General features: G+C 38.2%; 2 protein-coding genes across 5 annotated transcripts in view; one reads left to right on the top strand and one right to left on the bottom strand.

Annotated features, from left to right (window-relative positions):
- Nucleotides 1-605: 605 nt before the first annotated feature.
- Nucleotides 606-6,235, bottom strand: adcyap1a (adenylate cyclase activating polypeptide 1a). 4 transcript variants are annotated; one of them, XM_017406275.3, is made up of 7 exons: nucleotides 5,892-6,229; nucleotides 5,580-5,684; nucleotides 4,998-5,132; nucleotides 4,468-4,572; nucleotides 3,724-3,858; nucleotides 3,093-3,213; nucleotides 606-1,091 (listed from the first exon to the last, which is right to left on the bottom strand). In XM_017406275.3, the coding sequence occupies exons 2-7, from the start codon at nucleotides 5,675-5,677 to the stop codon at nucleotides 1,083-1,085; spliced, it is 603 nt and encodes a 200-aa protein (XP_017261764.1). In that variant the 5' UTR covers nucleotides 5,678-5,684; nucleotides 5,892-6,229; the 3' UTR covers nucleotides 606-1,082. The 4 variants fall into 4 exon arrangements, with proteins under 4 accessions (XP_017261764.1, XP_017261762.1, XP_017261763.1 ...); XM_017406273.3 differs by having other exon boundaries at nucleotides 606-3,213; nucleotides 5,892-6,230; XM_017406274.3 differs by lacking the exon at nucleotides 4,468-4,572 and having other exon boundaries at nucleotides 606-3,213; nucleotides 5,892-6,235.
- Nucleotides 6,236-13,199: 6,964 nt separating this feature from the next.
- The window catches only part of LOC108230446 (tyrosine-protein kinase yes), an 18,414-nt gene continuing 16,901 nt past the window's right edge, over nucleotides 13,200-14,712 (top strand). The window contains exon 1 of the mRNA XM_017406688.3: nucleotides 13,200-13,839. The gene's annotated coding sequence lies outside the window, so the exon portion shown is untranslated. The remainder of the gene's footprint in view (nucleotides 13,840-14,712) is intronic.

Genomic DNA, 14,712 nt, shown 5'->3' on the forward strand with positions numbered 1-14,712 from the left:
TACACCAACCTATTTTGTGAATAGGTTGGGTATTCTTAAAGAAGTTGCAAATGCTTAAAGCATGGGTTTTGGTTTTGGTTTTTTTCATATCTGTGCACATGAGCTCTGTTCCTTGCTGCATGTAGCAGTGTTGAGTCAGGCCAACTGTTCCTCCAGGCCTGCAGGTCCTCCTCGATGGCGACTGCTGAAGACATGGCGAGAGGTGTAAAGTGCAGCGAGGCAGTGTGTGTGGCGGGTTGGGTGATCCCTCCCACGCCTCTTTACTCATGCTGTCCCGAAGGGAGGCAGACACCCGGCCAACTGGTGTCACCGCTTCTCCGCCAGAACCACTGAGTCACTGTGAAAACGGGGTCTCTGCATCCTCTTTCTCCACACTTTTCCTTTGTTTGTGTGATTTGCTAAGTTCTTTGAGGTCGTTGACCATCCAAAAAAAGGGATGGACCCTTTTATAAGTCTTTAGCGCCTGTCTGATGTGCTATGGTTGATTGCCTCTTCTCCACAGTAACAACCCATCAAAGCTGCTGAAAGTGCATTGCTTTAGATTTTTCTTCTTAAACATGTTAAAAAATTACACAAAAATTTGTTGTTTACAAAAATTTATTCATACAAATCTTACAACACGTTTTTTTTAGACATTTATTGACTTGACTCTTGTAGATCTCCGTTTTTGTAGTCTAATATTCACTTTCCACACAGTAAATATATATATTTATATATGTATCTTTGAAGATTATTTCAGTTTTGTAAGGCTATTGGCGCTTTTATTATCATACATGTAATATTTCATGAAGAAGCTACTGCTTCCCTGTCTTTTCACACACACACACACACACAAATTAGTGCTCTAAAACAAAGTGCAAAAACAAAAAGCAGTGCAAGCAAAAATCTTCGATGTCTAAGCTGGACGGCGATTAAGATCCTATTGAACATCGGTGTGACACAAGGACAACAACAACAAAAAGGTGATGAAATGTGAGCTGAAGATGTGCAGCATTGAAGGGCTACTAAAGAGCCATCTGTGATTCATGGCATTTTTTTTTACAGTCGATGCAAGGCACCACAGCTGCAAACTGCATCCTGCGTCACAAAGCCTAGAGGGAAATGCAAAATTAAAGAAAGATTGATACAGTAAACACAGATCGAAGAACCTAACTCTGTTGTTTTTATTTGTTTTATGTCCTCTGAAAAGGCTTTGCTTTAACTGCTTCTCAAAACCAGGCATTTAATCATCCTTGTTATCCCTTTACTTTTTATTTTTGTCCTTCCTGTTGTTGAAATGTGATTAGTTTTGGCAGCTTTTCTGTGCCAAACTGAAAATACAAATCATAGAAAATCACCACTTTAGTTGTAGACAGCTCTATCGCTCAGAAAATTTCTAAAAAATGAAAAATCTTCATAAAACTATCAAGGATGGCATTGGACTGAGAAATTCTTGCCTTCAGTAAAATACATCCTTAATTGGAAAACATAGTTCAACCAACAGTTTGTGTGGAAATGTGAGTGAGGAGAACAAAAGCACAAAGTAACATCCAGCAGTGACAGATATGTGTGTATGTAGTAGTCAGAAAGCAAGCAAAACCATCTAGTTGTCGGCACAGATGCGGTGGCTAGTGCAATTACTTTAATCATGCAGTCTACTGTAGTTTGTACATTGGTTCACATGACAAAAAAGGGAAGCACAATGTACCCAAAGGGTTCAAACACAAGAGTTCAAACCACCTTGTATGTCTCTCACAAAGAAGAAAGTGATGGATAAGTTTCCATGTAACAAGTATCATACCTATTCTTTTTTTTATTTTATTTTTTATTTGCCTGATGATGCTCAAAATGTCAATGATACTTATTATATGGGCAGAGAGATATGAGAAACCCCCCAAACACAGACAATCCAGTTGATAGATACACAATATTGGCACTTTACATGAGTCAAAAGGTGTAATATCACTTTGTAAACACTGTTGAAGAGGAAAAAGGGTGAGAAAAACCTCAAAAGTACTCTGGTCCTTGGGTCAAATTTGAGATTTCTCTTTTGGAAAAATGTCAAAACTCAAAGCAATAATTTAGATCTATTGAAGTAGGGTTCTGAAGAAAGGGTAGGCTGAACAATTAATATCTTACCTGTTGTAGATAGCTCTTTTAACATCAGCAATCACGACAAGAATACTTTTAGAAATAGACTGTAATTCTGATTGAATTGATGAGCTAATGGCTAGTCCAAATGCAACCAAGACCAAAGTGGGTTGCTGCCATCTTAAAAGAAGTCCAATGTCGAAAATGTCATAGCGTTTTATGCAAACTACTATGAAGCCTTTTAGACGCTATCAGTTTTGTACATAAGAACTACTGTCAGCCAAACAGCCCCACACCATGATGCTACTATCACCATGCTTGACAGTGGGAAGAGTGCTCTTATGTTGAAAGTCCCAGCATGTCAACATAAAACTGACTCCTATGTGGACAGTGACACTGCTGTTCTGGCACTTTCCAGTTCATAGTGACTTGCAAGAACAAAAACTGGCAGCAGCAGCTAGCTATAGCACTTTCTTATGCAGCACGAGATACTCCTAGCAAGAATAGCATAGTACTTGTACTGAAATAATTGTGCAATGAGAAACTGACTGAGATGTAAGAGATTATGAAACAGCATTTGCAAAAACTGCTATGACATTTTTGATGCTGGAGTTGCTTTAAGATGACAGCAATTCACTTTGATTTTAGTTCAGCTTGAAATAGCAGTTATTCCATCAATCTGTTCATAATGAAGCTCTATTTATCCAAATTGATGTTGTTCAAAGAGCTATCTACAACAGGTAACTTGGTCATAACCTTTCCACAGAACCCCCTAGATCTAAATTAAAATAGGCCTTATTAAAGCCAGTCAATCAACAATATTAAGTGTAGCATATTAGCCAAACTAAAATCTTACATGCTTGTTGTCACAGTTGGAATCAAAAGCTGTGAGACGGGAGCACAGATGAGGTGAAAGAAGAGTTTGAAGCAAGATCACAAGGTGAGAAAAAGAAAATAAAAAAAGGAAGAGAGGTGAGAAGCCCTGGTGAGGACACAGCCTCAGGAAAGAGCCGGAAACTCACCGCAAAATCAGGAGAGAACTGTTTCAGCCAGTCTCCCAAAAAAGCTTCAAACTCATCCCCGTCCGGGAGGGCATCAAAGTCTATCACTTGTAGGATATGTTGAAAACCTATGTCTTCGAAGCTGTCGTGAATAAAGACAACTAAACTCTTAATGTCACTTTACAAAAGAAAAGCAGCATTTAATGCATTGATTGTCTTTTAAACTATTTATTTTCCACTCATGTTTGTGCCTTCACTAAAAGTTTAAAAGACAGGGCTGTTGGAGCAGACAATTGAGGGAAACAATTATGTCTCATCAATAAGTCTAAAAGCTGAAATCAATGAATACATAAATAGAGGCATTTTTTGTCTAAATAAACAAATGTTGGTCCACAAAAAGATCCTCAAGTGCTTTAAGTACTAAATAAAAAAAAACAATATCATTATCAAAATATTCATTTAATGGCTTACTTCATACATAAATACATGTTTAGGAACACAAAAGCAATCCACTGATTGGTCAAAATGACTTCATCTGCACACATTGAAGTTTTTAGTTTTTTTTTTTTTTTTTTCTTTGTTCAGGAGGATCAGAGGAAGATGCTACAAATAAGCCAGCCGCCGTCCTTTGTTTCTAACTCTCTGTCTGTACCTTTTCCCCAGGACCGCTGCCAGGTATTTCTTGACTGCCATTTGCTTTCTGTAGCGGCTGTAGCTGTCTGTGAAGATCCCGTCTGAGTGTCGCTTGGACAGGGGCTCCGAGCTGTCGTCCAACGTTTTCCCTCCACTGCGAGAGAAGAGGAGATGCATCACATTGATGGTGTATCAGATTCATTCAGACAACCCCCCCACCACCACCACCCCCACTTTCCCCCTGTTCATCTGATCTGCTGTGCAGCCATCTTAAAAAAGGGGAAATGATTAGATAGCAGTTTCAGATTTTTGAGTTTGCACAAAGATTTTATAAGTAAAAGAGACATAACTCTCATTCTGCTAAAGGATTTCAGTGTGTATTTCAGCTGAGATGAAATCACAGCTGTACCCCCCTCCTCCCTCCAATAGTGGGATTCAGTCCCATGAATTAAATATATGGAAATAAATTCAAAACAGCCTAAATTTTGAGGAAATAATACTTCCTAAATTAATCAAAGTGCTGTTTTGCTCTCAGTGAGGGATACCATTAGGACTGAGTTAGGGAGTGTACGTGTGTGTGTGTGTGTGTGTGTGTGTGTGTTGGGGGGGGACTTCAGCAGGGATAAAAATAGACATGTTCAGTACGTGAAACAGCGTGAATTATGAGCTTTAAAAGACCCATCCAACAGAAACAAAGACAAAACAAGGACAGAAAACACCTGATTTAGGACAGGAAAGAGGACAAACAAGAAGATGTCCTTACCCTACACGTTTTGCCATCAGAGAATGAAGGTATTTCCTTGCTGATAACTGACCCAGCGCTTTCCTGTAGGCTTTATTAAACATGCCGTCTGCATGTCTTTCCATTCTGGGATGATATAGATAGCCACACAGTAAAAAAAATCACCACACACCCAGCGCAAGAGGCAACAATTTTTTCAAGAATTAATGAAAACTTTTTGATTATTAATATTTTCCTGACATTCTTTTCTTTTAAGTTCTTTTTTTTAATTGACATTAAATATGAGAATCTTTGGTAGAAAACATTTTTAACTGGGATTGCTGTTAAAAAAAACTAATAATCCGCTGGGAGGGAAGGGAAACTAATCTTCAAAATGCTAAAGCTCTTTTTCTGTGGGTGTTGAAAGCTACAACATTTCAACAATACATCAATTCACACGACAGGTACAACATGTAAAGACAGAAATACGCCAATGAGATGAAAAGAGAAGAAATACAGTTTTTTCCCTTTTTTTCTTTGTTGTTTTTGTCAGAATTTTTGGCGACACTCACCTTTTCTCTGGAGGGTAGAACATAGTGAGGACGTCGTCGGTGACAGATGAAGGGCTTCTCACCTCTATTTGGTCTCCATCGTAATCCAGGGATGGTAAAGAATTACCGCCCTCATCATAAACCTCACTGTCAAGTCTGAACAAAAGCAAGGTCAAAATTATTTTCCAGTCTGAATTAAATTTAATCTGGAAAAATAGTAGTTATTTAAACTAAAGTTACAAGAGGATGTACAATTCCCCATCTGTTCATTCAGAAATGTTATTTGATGCTTCCTTTTTGCACCAGCTTGATCCCTATTAATTATCCAATCAGATATATTGGTCGATTAATGGCTGCAGATCTGGCTGAGACTGTACTTCAGCCTAAATTACATTACGGCCGCTCCCTGGTGAATGTGCCTCAGCCCTATGGATTGGCTGCCATGATGTTATCCAGTAACCCAATAAGCTGTTTTACTCACAGACAGAACTAACCGTGGGTTAGCAAAGGCTTTCAGTCTGCGGCTGTTTGGCTCTGTAACCGGATTCTCTCATGATTGAAGCATAAAAAAGTAAAACTCAAAGGCAGATCAGAGCGACCTACCTGAAACCTGGAAAGCTAATCCCCACAGGTGAGCAGGTGATGCTGTGATGCATTATGATTCCATAGATGAGTAATGCTAAAGTCGCTTTGCTGGACATTGTCCTGCTGCAAAAAGCAAAAAAAGGAAGAAAGTAAGTGGAAATGTTTTAATTTTAAAAAAAAAGTCCGATCTGCTCTTTTTCTCTCCCTTTTTTGAGCTTTTCTAACATTTAGTTGCTGTAAGTTTCTAAAAGCAAACAAAAAGCCACGTTTGCCCCAAATCTCCCCACTTTTACGCTGCGTAAAAACGCACAGAAGGGCACCTCTTCTTACCAGTTGCGTGACGCCGGACACGATCTTGTGAAGACTCGGAGAGTGAGATAGGGTCTCTATCTCAGTCTCTCTTTCTCTCTCTATCTCTCTCCCTTCCTCCTCTGATCCCTCAGTGAAGTGATTCTTCAGTGTCCTTGTTGTTGCGGAGGTTCAGCCCTCCGTGCGCCTGCAGCTCACTTCTCGGAGACTTTTGTCACTCGCTCCTGGACGGGACAGAGAGGCTCCCTCCTCCAAAACAGCCGTCTGCGCAAAAAAAGAGGAAACTTTCCTGCGTCTCGTCAAGTTCACTCCCTGTTGGTTTTTTATCCTTGAACCCGAAGGGCTCGTCTTTTTCACTTGTCACGTATGGAAGGGGTGGGAGTTGGAGAGGACGGGGTGGATGTGGAGGGTGGGAGTGGGCTGCTGCGTCATCCCCCCCCCACGCATCCCCACCACCACCCCCTTGTCCCATATGAGCGCAGACGTCTTCCGCGTCAATGAAGCACCCCGAGCCAACTCATAAAAAAGGGAAGAATCCCTCTTTAATTCAGCCATTATCATTAATTAAAGTGTGAATTAATGTCAGCAGTTGACGTCACGCTATAAATCAGATCACGTGACTGGCCTTCTGAAGCGCCATGGGAAGGACGGGCGGGAGCTGTTCAGTGCTGAAACCATCTCCAAGGAAAAGATAGGGGAGCTTAAAAAGAAAGAAAAAGTCTGTTAAATTAAGTTCGAAGGGTTTTATTCACGTTGTTCATTTTGCCCACCTTTGTTAAAGTCAGGGTCAAATACAACTTTGTAATGGAGGAATTTTGTTCAGGGATTCAACCCGATTCTGATTTGTTTTTAAACTTCTGAACTCCAGTTTTAGATTTGATGTCAGCCTTATCACAAGTTTGATTTTTAACATAACAAACGTGTCATGTGGTTATATTTTCCGATGCAATATCTTGAGTTATTTTTCACTTCTTCACACTTTGCTTCCAAGAAGCCAGATGTTCTTATTTAGTCCTATAAATTCGTTTTGATTGATAGTTTTTTTTTTAAATTACTTCATGGCTTTTGAAGTTTTTCTTTGGACTTTGGCAGCTTTTTTACTCAAACAATGTTCAGAAGTGTGTTTTTTCCCCTTTATTTCGTTGTTTTTTCATTAAGCTCCCTAAATGACCTGTGAATCAGGCATAAAATGGGTCCCATGAACCAGAGTTGTGTTCACACAAAACAAACAACATAGCAAAAACACAATTCTAAATCACATGTTTAGACACTTTATTATTAGCAGTCTATCAGAAAGACAAATCTTCTTCCCATTTCTTCAGTTTAATCTATGAAAAAGACCAAATTTTACAAAGTTTGACACCAAAAAAAGTGATTCCCAAAGAGAAGTTAGCTGAAAACCTGACAAATAATCAACTGAAGGATAATGAATCTCTCAGTCCTGGATCAGGTCTTTAACAGATTTTTTCCCCTATGTCTCAAAGACTAGACTTTCAGATACCATTCATATCATTCATCTGTAAGATTGTTTTTTAGGTCTGATTCTTCTTCTTTTGTCCTCCAGTTGTCCTCTTTTCATACATTTTTAGGCACAAACTGCACAATATGTTGTCATAGAAGAAGCAAGGACTGAACAGAAAATGAATAAAAAAGCAACCAAAGTCCAAAAAAATAACTTTGAAAGACCTTCAGAAAGTCTGAAGAACTATTGATTAAGACCACTTTATGAGATTATAATAAAGTGTGGCTGCTTGGAAACGAAGTGTAAAAATATTAGGGGCAGTTTCAAAGTTTTCCACAAGCTTTTGTTTTTTTGGTTTGTCATTTCTTATTTTGAGGCGCCACCGATGTGTCTCTGACACTGGTGGCTTAATTAAACACTGAGTGTGGGATTGTTTCCCCTCCATGTCTCATTAGGATTTATGGTCATCTTCCTTGTTTGCTTAAAAAATAAACTTTTTATCTTTACTGTTGTGATGACACTCATTTGAGATATTCCATTGAGCAAAGCGGATATTTCCAAACCCATAAAGGACTCATCTTATCTGACCCTAGAGACACAGATTTCAAAACAAGCACTGATTTTTATTGAACAGTACTAAAAATATGCCTCCAAAATTAACATTTACTAGCATAAAAACATCTTTACTTTTTCTCCAACATTTCATCCTCACTCCAGCTCACTCACACAACCAGATACTGGTTTTGACAAACAGTATGTTAAGAAAATAAAATTAAAAATACTTGTTTGAAGCCCTTTAATGCTTTTTTTTGTTGAAGAATGACAGAGATCTTCATTTATTAAACCATCAATGAATGAATCCAGTGGTGGAAGACTACTCCCTTCCCTTATTGAGATAAAAATACTAAACACTAAAAATAGAGACAACAAAAATAGCCCATTGTAACCAAAAGCCCTGAATAATAAAACAAAGCAAAAACCTAAATTTACTCTGTTTGTAGCTCTATTATCTGATAACAGTATCATTAAGAAAAAGAAGGCTACAAGAAAATACAAAGCTTGTTATACATGGGTTTTTTTTTAGGATTTATGCCATTTGTCAAATAAATATGACCTTTATCTTTTGGAGATAAGTCTGCTAAACTAATATAAGATGTTTGAACATAGAGGTCATCTGCAACGACACATGCCTCATAAAGAAAATAACATAACATAAATTTTGATTGGAAAATAAAGTAGGTTTAGTTCAATTTAGGGGCAATTTGGGGCAGTCATTTTGGAAGTCATTTTCCAGTCAGGGGATCATTTTGGTATGGTGCAGGAGCTGGGGATCAAACCCCTGACCCTCCAATTGACAGACAGCCTTCCTCCCAGTGTCAAACAAATGTGACTTTTATCTTTTTAAATATGTAAGAACAGCTGCCAGATGAACAAAGCCAACTTAAAAATGGCATATTTTCCCCTCAGATGTTGTGAAGCCAAAATGTAAAGTTACACCAGACCAAAACTCTATTAAAGTTAACTTTTAATTTTCTTTTTCAAGTGTTTTTCTCTGTTTTTCCATCCTGTTCATTAGGAGTCCGGCGTGTCTTCAGTCCACACAGGCTTCGGGACCATGAGTTGAATCTTTAGTGGGTGATTCAGACCCCTGGGTTATCTTCGCTCTCTGACGTCATGTGACGGTTTGCCTGGTGCAAAGCAACACTTTCCTTTGAATTCTAAAGAGCTAAAAGAAAGGAAAAAGATGTCTTTAAATCGAGCCTCTCTCTTGCTCTGAGTGAGCGCTGCACCCCAGTGGTTCTGGTAAGAAAATGCAGCGTTGTGTGTCAGGAGTCTTCAGGTTTTTATGTCCTGTACAGCAAATTCATCCTTAACTGTCTTCATGTCATTATTTATAAAGTACAATAGGCTTTAAATGTTCCTGCTTTTAAATTAGGACAACCACCTCTTGAACACTTAACTATTTAATTATGAGCGGGGCAGTTAGTCATAACGTTTCCATGACTGTCTTATAGTGAAATGAATCAGAGTAATCATTGTAAAGTGGTGATTACTCATTCAGCTTCAATCATCTCTTAATAAGCACTTCTTCTGATTATAGCAGGATATCTAAACCTAATTACCGAGTGCATACAGAAGATACGAATGTTTGTCTTTAATCACCCGATCCTTGACTCACCGCAGCTTTAAAATCCTGCTGTATGTCCCGTATTAATAAACCTGCTGACCCTGGTCATAACGTGTGTCAATATTTATATTTGAAGCATTCATCTGTAATTCAGCTGTGAAAGAAAATCAGGATCATATGTCAAGCTGTCTGATTTTAAGCCCTTATTTCACATTTTAGGCTTGTCTCAAATGTTTCCTTTGTGCAGCTAAATAAATGTAACAGTCTTGAAAAGTTTCAGTGTAGTTTAAAGTTTTTCATAGCACTGAAATGCTTTTAAGGATTTTTTATCAGCAGCTTTTTTCTTCTTCTTTTGAACCTCACAGCTGCATTTCACAGAGCTGACCACAGTATATTAATCTCCCGTATAAATCACTGTGGCATTAACGGCACTGAGTGGTTCAGTTTTCTTCTGTAAGCTTCTTCTTCAGCTCCTCTCTCCGCAGGGGTTCCTCAGGGGTGTATCCTCGGTCCAATATAATTCCTTATTTACACGCTCACACTGGGCTTTATCTTAAAAAATAACATAACATAAAAATAGCACATCTTTTCATAGTTTCTTAGATGATCTAATTTCAGATGAAGTGCAACAAAGTTTGTCTGTCAATCAGATATTAGAATTTATACTGTTTTAATTGACTCTTCCCATTGGCTCAACAAGGTGCTATTCAGGTCGATGCAGCACAGGTTCAGAGGTTTTCCAGTAGGTAATCCCATCCACTTTCAGCTTGCTTCTTTCCTTGATTTTAATCAGAATAAAATGTTATGTTTTACGTGTCATTCAACACTGACCACTTTATAGATCTGGGTAGCTGCGCCTCTTTTAGAAAATCCCAAATAAAAGATCTCTGTGAGATACTTGATTTTTAATTTTTTGAGAAGTCTTTTGCGGAAGATAACATTTTTTAAAGGGGGATCCACACTTTAACAGCATTTCACCTTTATTACTGTAATATGTTGTACATTAGGGTTAGCTTGTCATTTAACATAAACTTAAAACCCAGAAAATTAATCATAAATGCAGCAATAAAAAATGACATGTACATAAAAATGGAAGTCAATCAGAACTCATCAGTAATATTGACAAAGTAAACGGGCTTTTGTTTGTTCAGATGTGTGTGTAGACAGGAGCTACCTTGAGTTTACAGTTTAATATCTTTTCCTTGGCGGTCAAGCTGTGAGTAATCATATTAAACTGTGCAGAGCAAAACTGAGTTTTTATCACTACAAACAGGACACCAGAAGAACATATGACTCAATCTAATTTTAGCTCTGTTTGCTTTTTATATCCAGCGTCGCTGATATGTCGTGTTTGAAGATCTTTACTGATGTTACTGTCTCGTGGCTCAAGCGTTGACAGAACGTGACATTTGTTAATCACATTTGAAAGGCGTATATGTGTGTGAGCACACAGTTGGGTTACTCATGTTGTGGGCACTCTGTCACATTGTGGAGACTTGGAAACACTCATAAATCCTCATATTTTATTGTGATTATTTGTGGTCAGTGTGCATCTTCAGGAAATGAGCATGAGTCACTGTTACAGTAAAAATTAGGAAATATTGTCGATGTGATGTTTGTGATGTTTTATTTTCTTGCTGCTGATTGTTCATTTCTGTCAATAAAATATATTTATATGTTATTGTTATATGTGAATACCACAAATCTTCAATATTTGTCTTCGTACAAGCAAATACATCATTTTATTGATCAGTTTAGGTCATAAGCTTAAAATGATAAAATGCTCTGCTTATCATTACAGAATAATTGTCGTGTTATCACTTTAATTTGTGGTTGTAGTAAATAAATGAATTAGTGTCACATTTAAACACACAAAGCAAGATCCTATAACAGGCATTTTTCCTTTGTCAGTAAACAGAATTTCCTGATAAAAAGTTTTATTTTATTTAAATGGATGACAGGGTCAACAGTTTTATTGTACAATAAAAGACACAGAGGACAGTATATTAATCAGTGCAATATAAGAACCACTCAGTGGAGCCTCAAAAATTAATATAATGTTGATATTAGATAATTGAGTTCACCTGAGTGGAAGTTTTTCAGAGACACTTGATTTATTTTATTTAATTTCAACTCCAAAATGTTTCGATGTTAGGTACTGAGTTTGTTTAAAATGTACATTTTGTATAAAAGGCCTAAAATTATAAAAAGCAAGAATGCATAATTAAATGTAACACAAAAAATATGAGTTTCAAGGTTTATAGTAATGACAGTAATATGAGTCTACATCAAATATTTTATCTTTGAAAGAGCTTTGAGAGTTCTTCTGAGATGTGGTTCTGTGGAAAGATTATGAACCATTAATATCTTACCTGCTCTTTGAACAACCTTAGAGTAAATTTCAATGTTACTGTCAGCTTTTCAAACAAGTTGTAGCTTTATTTTTTGTGGTTGCAACAGTTATTTTCTACTTTGATGTTAAAAATGAAAACCACTGTTATTCAAAATGCTAAAAATATCTTAGGGGTTATGTTTAATGATTAAAATTATGTACTTAGAAAGTTACATTAATCCTTTAGATTTTTACATCTTTTATTCTGTTTGTTTTCTATGATCGAATAGAAACCCATTTTTCTGTTCACACAGTAAGTACAATTGCGCACCCATTTTGCAGAGTACCTCAAATCCTTTGCAAAATGAAATACTTGTCTAAAACATGGCACTTTCTTACCATATCAAACACAAATTGGTAATATATTTTTAAGCATTTAAAGACAGATGTGCTAAACCTAAAACAGTTTGGCTTTTTTAAAACTTTCCTGATTACTGTGAAATATACAAAGTACAAAAGTAAAATCAACTTACAGCAATACAAAAGACCAATGCTGCAGATTGATCAAAAGTATTTATTACTATATATGTCAGCCAATATGGAAGTCAGGAGAATAAATATTCCCATTGGCTGAGCAAGTATTTGTGTAGACAAATACTGCAAAATAGGACTATATCCATCAAACTTACTGCAACTTTAAGGGGAATAATGAAATAAATATTTAGTCTGGGCATCATATCTTAACCTGGATCTGCTCATAAGATGTCATCAAAATCACAGGATTTATCCTCATTTTCAACATAAGAAGAATTCCCATCCTTGCTCAGATGCTGCATTAATACAGTGCTTATACCCGATTAGTGTGTTTCGAATTAAACAAAAAAGTGTTTGCACACATGGAGGATGTGTTTAACCCACAGATGTCAAACTCTGTACCTCAGGGGCTGCTCTCCTGCATGTTTTACACGTGTTCTTGCTTTAAAACACCTGGTTTAAATGAATGACTGGTGGATGTGCTCCTATTTGGTGAGGAGGTAATTAAACCATTTGGAGCAGGTGTGTTGGAGCAGAAAAACCTAAAACTTTCAGGACAGTGGAGCCTTGAGGCCTGGAGTTTACACCCCTGGTTTAACCAATTGATATTAAGGTGTGGTCATTTGAAAAGCAAGTGTTCAGAAATGAAAACAGGTCACATTATAATATATTTGCGTCTCTAAAGCTGATTAATGTGTTTAGTGTTTTGCAAAGAAGTGTGCCTATAGTCGTGCACATCCAGATTGGAGTAAGGTTTTGCCTGCTTTGGGGAAAAAAAACATATTTTAGTCAGTAATCTCTGTCCCCAAGCTGCAGTAACCCTGACACACCAGCAGAGGGCGACGTAGACCTATTTTTTTGTGAATGGAAACGGTACCAGTTGAGTCTTTTTTTTCTTCTTCTTCTTCTTCTTCTTCTTCTTCTTCTTCTTCTTTTTTGTTATTTTATACATGTAACCATCCTCCACGGGACGGTCTGCTCTTGCCTCCCTTTATGTTATTTGTTCCTTTTTTTTCCTACACATGCATTGACCTTGTTTTCATCAGATTTTCATCAGCTGTCTCTGTGACCGCCTGAGCTGCGGCTGTCCTCAGACCAGCTGCACCAGACGGGGTCTGTGTCTGAGGCTCCAGCTGTGGGGCTCCAGTCCCGCAGGCTGGGGCGGCCATGTTGTTGTGTGGGGCTTGATGGAAGTTTAGGGAAGTAGAGGCTCTATCTGTCCGGGACGCTCGGGGATCTCACTTTTCCTCCTTTTTTCCTTGATTCTTGCGCCCCCCACCACCACCACCACCACAACCACCCACCCGCCTCTCTGACGACCACCATGACCGTTTCCCTCACCGCCTCCATCGGCTGCGCTCGAACCTAATCCGAACCCCTGGATGGAGGAAGTCAGGATGAAGGAGGCGGCTCGGTCCCGGCTGGAATAACTCGGATTTACTTTGTCCTGATCTGATTCGAGAAGTGTGTGTGGAGGGGGGAAAACACCTCAGAGGAACGCGGATTTGAGAAGGTAAATAATAAAGGAAAGAAGTGTCTTAGAGCAGCAGGATGATGATGATGATGATGATGATGATGATGATGATGATGATGATGATGGTGAGAACAGGACGGGCCGGAGCGCAGCTGCTCCTGCCTGACCTGTCATCCAACAAAGGAATGAACCCTGCAGTTTATCTCTGCTAACCAGCTGCTTTAATGTGCTCATTTAACCATTTAGAAACACAGAACCCCCCCCCCAGAGAATGAACAGCACCCAAATGAAAGACTTTACAATAAAACACTGCAGTGATTTAATCTGGACCATTAATTCTGCTTTAAGTACCACAGCCATGAGCACTGAGGGAGCAAAGACAGGCTTAAAACTCAAAATTTTCATTCTTTTAAACTCTTATTAAGAACATCTATTTGAACATTTGCCTTTGTAATATAAATAAAGTCCCAAAAGGTTTTTAAAAAGCATCTTTACCATCTTAACCAGATCATTTTGGCATACTTCTTTACTAATGTAGTTTTTCTTATCTGCTTTCCATTTTTTACCATCTATGAAGTGCCTTTGTTACCTATGTTTTGTGCTTACTTGAAAATTTCTTCCATCTTTATCTTGATGTGTACCTTTCCTGCTCAGAGGTGAATAAAGGCTCATTCTGTTCTGTTCTGCTCATCAGGATGGAGTTGTGTGGAGAAGGTGGAGTTGGCTGTTTGTTTAGCTACTTAAACAGCCGCAGCTTTCCCATCCCTGTTTCTCTGCTCGATCGGCTCCTTCGAGGCTTTCAAACTGACTCAATAAAGTGATTCAGGAACAAGAAACTTCCTGAGGAGTTCTTTCTCCAGCCGGATCCTTTATAAGGGCTGGGCCAACGCCAGGGGGGAGGTGGGTGTTAAA

Source organism: Kryptolebias marmoratus, linkage group LG21 (genome assembly GCF_001649575.2).
Source record: "Kryptolebias marmoratus isolate JLee-2015 linkage group LG21, ASM164957v2, whole genome shotgun sequence".
Taxonomy (NCBI): domain Eukaryota; kingdom Metazoa; phylum Chordata; class Actinopteri; order Cyprinodontiformes; family Rivulidae; genus Kryptolebias; species Kryptolebias marmoratus.

Bases quoted from the DNA above. Each gene is read 5' to 3' on its own strand.
- adcyap1a (XM_017406273.3), bottom strand. From the start codon at position 5,677: ATGTCCAGCAAAGCGACTTTAGCATTACTCATCTATGGAATCATAATG. The intron at 4,573-4,997 runs GTGAGTGTCGCC...ATATCATCCCAG, and splicing joins TTCTACCCTCCAGAGAAAAG to AATGGAAAGACATGCAGACG. The intron at 3,214-3,723 runs GTACAGACAGAG...TATTCACGACAG, and splicing joins GCAGCGGTCCTGGGGAAAAG to CTTCGAAGACATAGGTTTTC.